The 9,861-nt window shown below is 31.4% G+C and overlaps 1 protein-coding gene across 1 annotated transcript in view; it reads right to left on the minus strand.

The window, feature by feature from the left end:
- Positions 1 to 9,861, minus strand: part of LOC106461532 (protein slowmo-like) — a 22,826-nt gene that overhangs the window by 2,996 nt on the left and 9,969 nt on the right. The window contains exon 4 of the mRNA XM_013921363.2: positions 5,774 to 5,844. Within this exon, the coding sequence (XP_013776817.1) occupies positions 5,774 to 5,844 (71 nt within the window). The remainder of the gene's footprint in view (positions 1 to 5,773; positions 5,845 to 9,861) is intronic.

A 9,861-nucleotide genomic window follows, 5' to 3' on the forward strand; every position in this document is an offset into this window, starting at 1 on the left:
AAAGTAAAGCAAACAATTATCTCTTCTAATTATGACCTTTATACTAGGTTGCTGCTTGACATCGGTTGCCACGCCTTTAAAAAATTTGCACATGGAGGATGTGAAACAAAATTTTGTTTTAGGTTCTATATATACATCTGAATAACTAAAAAAATCACTAAAATAACTAAAAATTTGAATTATAATCTATAAAGTTATTGACATATATATTCATGAAATAGTAGTTCAACAAAATTTTGAATGCGAGTCAACAAACAAGATGACATGGCCTTTCACCTGTGAACCATCTCGAAAGGGTTAAGAAAATATAAAGGATGACCTCTAAAACAATTACGAATGGTATTTAGTAAGTGCACTTGTTGAAGTCAGTAAGTAATGGAAACCTACCATATTGTAAAATTTGCATTTATAACACATGAAGTCTTAATCTAAATGAAGACATTTACATAATAACATTAATCACAGAAATGGCACTAGGTAAGCACTAGGAACCTCTAGTTACAAGACACTTCTAACATGAAACACAGAGTTGGCACTAAGGTAGGTAAACACTAGGAACCTCCAGTTACAATACACCTCTAACATGAAATACAGAGCTGGCATTAACCCTGTCATTACTGGCTCGTAACCAAGAAAGTATCTACAAGAGTAATTGTACAATAATTTTTGAAAATTTATGCGTGTTTTTACAAAGTTTTTTAGATTATTAGTAAACATTACAAGGATTCCATACACAAAATATCTGGTTTATGAATTATGTTTTAAGATTTCTTTTTATTAAAGATTTGCTTGTGAATTTTTTCTTTCAGAATGTTGACTATCCAATGTACAAAGTAATTTTGATTTGAAGATTAAAAATACTTTTCTTTATTTGAAATTTGTCAAGTTTCATTTGCGTAATCTCTATATCCTTGCAGATAATCATCAAACGATTTTTTAAATAAAACTTATTTAATCAGTGTATTTTATCAATATTAACTCTATATGGTGTTCTTTTGGTCACCAGATTCAACTCAACTGGGACTTCCGGTTTACATGATGTCACACGTCCTACTATATATTTCATTGCACAGGCTAAAGGTCACCCTTTGTTCTTCTGAAGAAGAATAGTCAACTATTCAAAAGTGCTTGAGTTTTGGGACTTATATTAAGTCTATTACACTTTATATGTGTTCCTTTGTGCTAATTCTTTTATCAAAACTTATTTCCCACTCATGGACCACGGACCCGATTTTACCAATGGTAAGTTATCTCTTCTTTCACCTTACATTGCCATTTTTCGAGATTCTATTATTAATTACCTGTATCAACACCTTTCTTATGTTAAATCCATTAGTGGCACCACTTCACTTGGCCTTTTAGACTATATCTTTACTGCCACAAATTGTAAAATACTTAATTCTTCATGTTGGAAAACTAACGACCTCAAACGAAACTCAACGACCGCTTATGACTGTTTTAATGACCTACAAACCTTACTGTTACATACTTTGACTTTCCGTACTGGTCTTCGTGTATGTTTCTCAAGCGTTATTTACCGTGACGTTAACAGACATATTGATGATCTCTTTCTAAGACAAGTCTGTACTACTGACATTTTAAATCACAAAATTGACAAATTCATCACTCTCGCACATGACCTATGTCGACGTAACCCACGCTTGTCTTTTCTTTACAACACTAACTTGAAAGCAGGAGACACTTCTTAGTAAAGGATAGTTTACACTTTTCTTTCCAAGGAATCATTTCCCTATCCTGTAATTTCCGCTTCTTTATTACCAACTTTATTCTTCCTCGCTTACAAACTAATACTGGATACTCCAGTGTAAACCAACCAAACACCCTTAGTCCTAAATCTCCTTCAACCTCTTCTATTCCCCATACCTCTATCTCATTGAAAAACTCTCAACCGGAAGAGCATACACCTGTATGCCACATCTCTACTACACTTCCAGACCCTGTTTCTCCTGGAACTGTCCCAAACTCTAATTGTGACCCTTCGCCTAAATGTCTAATCTATGCTGAAGTTATAACTTCCAGTTTTATTTCTAGTAACCTTTCCCTAAGCCCTAAACTTGATACCAAATCTACAAAGCCTGCCTCAGTCACAACCTTTCAACCCAAAGTACATACATCTGTATGCCACACTTCTATACATCCAAGTTCCATTTCTATCATTACTTCTCCTGGAACTATTCAAAAGTCTACATTTGACCCTTTTCCTAAATTCTCTACTCATGCAGAAGTTACGGCTTCCACTCTTATTCCCAATAACCTTCTAGTAAGCTCTGAGCCTGATGACCTCCCAAAAGCCAAATCTTCTGCATACCTTGAAAACAACCTTCCTTCTGGTATCTTCTATATTCCTAGCAATCCTCCACCAGGTTCCAAACCTGTTTGTTTGTAATTAAGCACAAAGCTACACAATGGGCTATCTATGCTCTGCCCACCATGGGTATCGAAACCCGGATTCTAGTGTTGTAAGTCCGCAGACATACCGCTGTGCCAATGGGGGCCTTAACAAAAAAAAAGTATTTCAAAAATCACGAGATAAACAACAAGGAACAAACACATCATGATCTTTCACATAAAAGTAAAGGATTATCTCACCAAAATCTTATCGTCTGTTCACAACGAAATAATAACTTTAAACAAGCCCCTACTGACGCTACCTGTGAATCGTTGACCAATAACTCAAATAATACAAACTCGCAAGTTAAGTTGTCTCATAAAATAAGCTCTACTCCTGACTCATCCATTTCAGCTACTTCCTTGTCTGAGAGACCCAAACCCGAAAACACTTCCAATGTCGTAAATCTGTCCCCTAAAACATTAACTGAAACCTGCCAAATATAAAGCAATGAATCACCGTTCCTGTTCAGGTGTTACCATACATTGAGCACTTTTACACCGTCAATATCAAATAAGTTCTTGCGGCACAATTCCCAGAATTTTCCCTGCTTTGAAAACACAGTGGGATAGGATATATCAATTTGTTGACAGTATAATGGTTACAATGACAATTGTCTTAAGTATTATAAAATGTTTATGACTTTGCAGAAAGTCTGGGCCGATCCAATAAGTCAAAAAGCGGAAGTATCCTACAGAGATTATTCGGGTCGCTGCTCTGAGAACACAGCGAGATAGAATTTGCCAGTTTTTTTACAATACAGTGGTTGCAACAAGAATTATCTAAAATACTTTATAAAAGTGAGAGAAAATATTTATGATATGTCTCTGTACAAAGTATAAAGTTGTATCCTATCCAATAAACTTGCTAGTTATCTTACTTGGTGGTTGAGATTTAGCATTAGTATAGGTGTAAATGTGTGTAAATGCTTACGGGCATCCTGTTTCCTATATTACCATGCTTACACAGTGACCAATAAATGTGTAGTTTCCAGTAATATAAATACGGGTCGTTTTGGTTAGGCTAGTATTCTTGGCTTAGCCTTCTTGATTGTAACTTAAGAAACAAATTATTCACCAGCAAACTGCAAGTTCAACTGGATGTTTATGTAAAGATGTTCCTTTTCATGTGTTAAGATCAGTTGTTCAGTAATAAATTTATTTCTTATGATTTATTTCAATGATCTCTACTACTTACGATGCTACAAAGTCCTTGTTTGTACTCATGAGCCATACTTGCTAAGCCTCGTACAAATTCACTTGTGGAGATGGAAAAATAATAATGTTTGTAGACTTTATATAAGCATTTTGGAATACAAAAAAAACAAAAAAAACTATAAATTACTGTACCAATACCCCAAAGATCCACTGTAATTTATCAGGCTTCCTAACTAAATTGTATTTGGGGTCTAAAAAATATAATTTCTATTCACAAAATAGCCTTTTTTGAAATACTTCAAACTTTCCAATGATATAATTGCATTTCTCACATAAATAACTTAAGAACACTGACAGAATTATATAGAATAAATATATAGCTTTCAGTTGATTATAAAGTTATTGGTATATAAAAGTTGGCGTAGATAAATAAGTCTTCTCAAATGATGAAGTGTTGGGCAGAGCAAATAGAAAAGGTAGGAGGTTCATATGTTATATTCTAGCTTGCCTATATTGAATCTTTCAGTTTCTAATTCATACAAAACTACAGACATTGTATTGTGAGCATCATAAAATGTAATCTGACCAAACCCAGAAGGCCAAGTACCATGGGACAAACAAAAATTGATAGCCGTTTTTTATATTTAGTTTCAAATTAAGAAATTAACTAATGTATAATACTAAAATTGGAATTATAATATACAATTTGATACCAAACTTATTGACATACATTTATAAAATAATAACTAAATAAAATGTTGAATGTAAATCTACAAACGTGATGACATGCTCTCTGACCCCTACTCATCTCGATAGGGTTAAGCTAGTTAAACACTAGGAACCCATAGTTACAAGACACCTGTAACATGAAACACAGAGCTGGCATTAAGATAACTCATTTGGAGAATGTGCAGCTCACTTTATGCTATCAAATTACCTTACCTACGAGCTACTCCAAGCTGCTTGCATGCGTACCTTATGAAATATTTTAATTATAATATTATTATTATTTATTTTACCTAATCTAATCTTAACTAACCTAAAGAGATCCCTATTTTTACATTTTAGTTACTTTTATAATAATAAATAAAGAATAAACATAAAAAATAAGAAATAAAGTACTTACAAGAGTATTCTTTTTTTTTGCTGTTGACTATCAATGACACATAACCCTACTTTTTTGTACTAATGGTAGTAGTAGTAGTGCATTAAATAATTTTATGAATAACAACATGCAAAAAGTAGACAATTTCCTCTAACAATCACAATTTTTCTGCCTTTCTAACTATGCAAAAAGAGCCATTATATATTCATCCAAGCTACTCATTACCATTCCCATGGGAAAGAAGCTTGTACTTCAAGTGAAATTGACAATTATCTGTTTAGAACACAACGAAATATAAAACATCATTTGATAGATGAAAACCTTCACTTTCTATTGGTTATAGGTTATATGACTAAACGTAAGAGAGAACTATTAAGAAATCTAGAAAGAGAGAATGTGACAGGTGGGTGTGGCAAGAGAGGTCTGATTTTCTATTTGAGATCTCTGTAACCAAACAAAATTGAAGGCTATAAAAAATTATGGTTTGTCTGAGCAAAGCAAATTTTATAGCGAGTAATTCATGCTTAATTTCATACTTTTTGGAGGGGTGATGGATAAAATAGAGAAGAAAAGATGCCTAGAGAAAATGTGTCACGTATGTAACACTAGGGAAAATTAAGGCTTTTTTTTTAAATATTGCCTTATAGAATTAAGAACTTAAAACTTGTATACTATTAAAATATGGATTATTAGCTAAGATATTATGCTATACTAATTGGTAAAACAAACAAAAAGTGGTTTAATAAAATTTTGAATGTAAGGCACTAAAACCTTGTGTCATGAACAGTAAAGGGTATCCATGGTTATAGGATTAATAAAGCTTTTATTTTCTTCTTCTCACAATAGTATCTGGTAATTTCAGTATTAAACTTTTATTGAAAGAATCTTGGCTAATTGTAAAAAATGGTCTCCTATATTCTCTTTCTGCAAGTTCTCGAAACCCAGTGAATAGTTCTTGCTAACAAAAATATTGATTATGGAATCTACTAGAACCAGGAATACAAACAAATCTCTGACCAACAATAAAACCAATATATTAGCATCCTATTTCTGTGAAAGTGAACATATCAGTACTAGCATGAAACTAAAAAAACAACTTACCAATCATCTGTTGAAGGATGGGCGGAATATGTCATTTTTTCTATTATGGACACTTCATTGCAAAAAGTGATCTGGAAATATGTGGATAAGGCAACATTTTAGTGGCAGTTAATCTGAAATTCATAATATAATTATTATGTACTTACTCAAACTTCAGTGTAGGTAAATGCAAGTTTTCCTTCTAACACAGAATTGTTGGTATGATACTCTTTGCAACGGGATTGTACAAAATACACGAGTATTTCAAGAGGAAGGATATATGTGCAACAATACATACAGTAACTCTGAGCTTTCTAATGTATTCTCACAAAACTGGTAAGATTTTGTTAAAGATTATAAGCCTCTTGTACACAAAGAATTGTATTTTAATTACAGTCTTCCTACTAAAAATGTTATTTTATCTATTGTAGTCATTTGCATTCAAACTGTTCAGAGTTTGAGTACAAGATGATTTTCATTAAGTATAAAAATTTTTCTTCATCTTAGAGTTTGAGTTTTATTTACATAACATCTAGAACTTCTTAAATGAATATCAAAAGTGTTTTTAATGGTAAAAGTTCATTTTTCATTTTCTCTTCCATATCACTAACTGCAGATATCATCAACATACAGTGTAATGAAATATTTGAAATTAAGAAATAGAAAAATGTACATATCTTTTAATTTTTCATAGAATATCTTAAAGATCTTTTGGTTATATTTGTAATTTCAGGTCTTTTCCTTTTTAAACAGATAATTTTTATGGTTTTATTTTCCTTTACTATCTATTATTCATCTCGACACAAGTCAACAGTGTCTTCAGGGCATATTACAGTGTCTTTGGCAAACCTTCAGCAAAATTTTCTTGCACTCCCATAATATGGTTAGTCTTGAGAACCAAGGCAAAGTTCGAAATATATTTCAAAAATGTTTAACCCTTTTAATTGTGCATTTTAAACATAAGTAATACTTAAATAACTACAATATAAAAGTAAATATGATTTAACTGTCTCTCTAACCATAAAATACTGAGGTAACAAACAACTGTAAGTGCTATTGTGGACACAGCAGCCAACAATACTACAGGCAGTTACATCTACTCAACAACAACAACAACAACTGTGCACCAATTTCAAAATAATTATTGCTGGGTTAGTGTAAAATAAGTGCTTTCTAATGGTTCATGTGACTTGTAAATCTCAATGCTATATATAGGTGGGCATGACACCTGACAAAGGTTGGAAAAAGTTATCTCTAGTTTCAACTGAACTCAGCCAAAGAACTTTGGAACATACATGTAAATAGTGTAGTAAATGTAGTTTAATCTAGACATACATCTACAGGCACTGTAGTTGTATAATTAGATATTGTGAGAGTTCAGCTTTATGGAATCTCACATATCACGTGAGAACAAAACTGAAGTTTAAGTACTTTTTAAAGGTTTCTTTTGAAATAAAGGAATTAAAACATAAATAACATAAAACTTCGATTTATAACATAAATTATAATGTTAATTTCACTGACATACATTGATAATAAAGTTGTTTAATTAAATCTGAATGTAACTCAGCAACTTGCACAGAAAAGTGTTTAATGGGAAACCCACTTCAAAAGGATTAAATAGGTGAATAAGTAAAACATTATTATTAAGAATGTAAGGACAGCCAGCAGACAATTAGAATCATTTTATAAGATCAATAAAATATATAAATTTAATTACTGGTATAAGCTTAAATTTGGAATGTACTTTTAGTTTATTGCTCTGGACATACTAAGCTAAACTGTGTTCCCACCTCATGTGTGAACTGACAAAACCAATAAACAATAATTGAAGTTTTTAATACTGTTCTTAAACCTGACATATTGGTGACATCTACATGTATGTTAAAGTTTTACATTACACTAAACTGAATGTGAGGTTTAAAAGACTATGAAACAATTAAAACAAAGTTTCACATACATAATGTTTACTAACACACCTATGTGGGCAGTATTACAGATACACATTTCTAATTGTATTTATGAATGGCCTGCCTGGATAGTCACATTTTTTAACTTACAATTTGAGTTGAAATTGTTTCTTATAAACACCTGTTAATTTCATAATATGAAATCTATATTTATTAATAATTGTACAATTTATTAGATTCTTTAACTTCATATAAAAACTTAATGGTTCTACAACAGCAAGATTTTTCTTGATGTAGTGGCAAGTTAGAGTGTCAAAACAGATTTTAGTTTTTATTTTAATTTCATTATTTAACGACTTAACAATAAAATGGTTTTGTCACTGATATAAGTGACATTACAAACAGATAAGTAGATTGATGCTGCATGATATGTTGTAATGGCACAACTTGGTACATAAACTGTACGTGAAATATCAGTTACAGAAAGTCACTCGTACAGCTTACTATTTGGATAAGATGTTCATAAAATTTGATTGCAGGTTTCAGTTTTAAGGCCAGAAGAAACTTTCACCAGTGAAAATACTTAACAGCTGGCCACTTTCCACATTATTGTTTGCAAAATTTTGACAATTCCAATACTAATGGATCCAGAATGAATTAAACAAGAACAAAGTAAAGTGTATTATACCCACCTTAACCCGATGACCACCAGCTACTAACTTTTTGAATAGCCAATGCAAGTCTTGCTATATTTCATTCGAACAATAAAACTAGTGAATGAAACTGTTTGAAACTTCATAAGAACTTTCATAAATGCATGTAGTTTAAGAAACATAAAGCCTGTTACTTTGATAAGTTTAGTTTTTTTGCATTATGATTATTAATATCTTGGAAAATTACATTAGGAAATGGTATTTATAAGAAATTATTATGATATTTATATTTGTTCCAGATTTGAACTTATTACTTTTTATGTTTTAGTACATTATTTCGAAATCCCAAAAATTGTATCGTCCACAAAATGCAAATTATACCTATTTTAATTTTTTTTAATAATCACGTGCTCTCCTTATGGTTTCAAGTAATATACAAGACCCGAAAACAATATTTGTAAATAAACCTAAACAATAAATGAGTATTTTTATTTTTAACTAGGATTTCATGTTTATATATGTACATAAAAACATTTTAATTTTGTTTCATAAATATATTTTTATTTCAAGTTTACGTTTATGTACTTTTGTTTATTGTGCTGAATAAACCATGGGGTCAGCAGCATGAACTTCGTACGTTTTCTGTAAACTATCTCCCCCTGTTGGGGGTCACTCTCGTTCAACCCAGCGTGGGTGCATTTGAACATTACTGTAGATATGTTAGTAAGAAAGCTTTCGGTACTTAAATATCATTATTTTGAACTTTCAAACAAGTTTATTTCAACATATGTCCGTGTATGTTGTTTCACTATAGAGACAAAACTAATTGCCACTACTAGCGAATGTATGTAAGTGTATAGTACAGGTGGTTTCAATAAACACCACCTGAGCCTGACCCCTTGTTACTTGGTACAACCTGTTAGAAGAGATTACCAAATGATACAGACACCATAAATTACAAAGAAAATTACTTTAAAGCACTTAAAAGATTAGTCTTGGTCACATTCCTCTCATTATAGGCAAGATTTATGTTGGAATTCGAAACTTAAGCTCTTCAGTGTATTGAGACACCAACTGTGAGAATGTCATAGCTTCCCTGTATTATTGAGATGAATGTATTTAGCTTGTTCCACAACCAACATATGGGTTCTATTGTTGTCACTTGTACACTGAGTTTTAAACCATTTACAAAATATCAGAATAAACTATATATATATATCAGTTAGACCATTTTAATTATAACGCAATAACAACAGAAGTGTGGGTCTTACTACAAAGTAAAGATTGTAAGAAGGAAAAATATAAAATTCTTATGTGGTACTGGTACTAGTAGTATTACGTACAATTCACACAAATTTATCATTCTAAATACTGAATCATATTATTATTATTATGAACTAAATATAAAATTACACTAAATTATTGAACTTAAAACTACAAATTTCAATTCAAAAGAATATAAAAAATCACAAACTCTTTCAGTTCAAAGTCCTACGCCTAATTCACGTAAAGACCTTGCACTTGCCACTTGATAGCTCTTAACCCT

This window comes from Limulus polyphemus, unplaced genomic scaffold (assembly GCF_000517525.1).
Source record: "Limulus polyphemus unplaced genomic scaffold, Limulus_polyphemus-2.1.2 Scaffold981, whole genome shotgun sequence".
NCBI classification, from domain to species: Eukaryota; Metazoa; Arthropoda; class Merostomata; order Xiphosura; family Limulidae; genus Limulus; species Limulus polyphemus.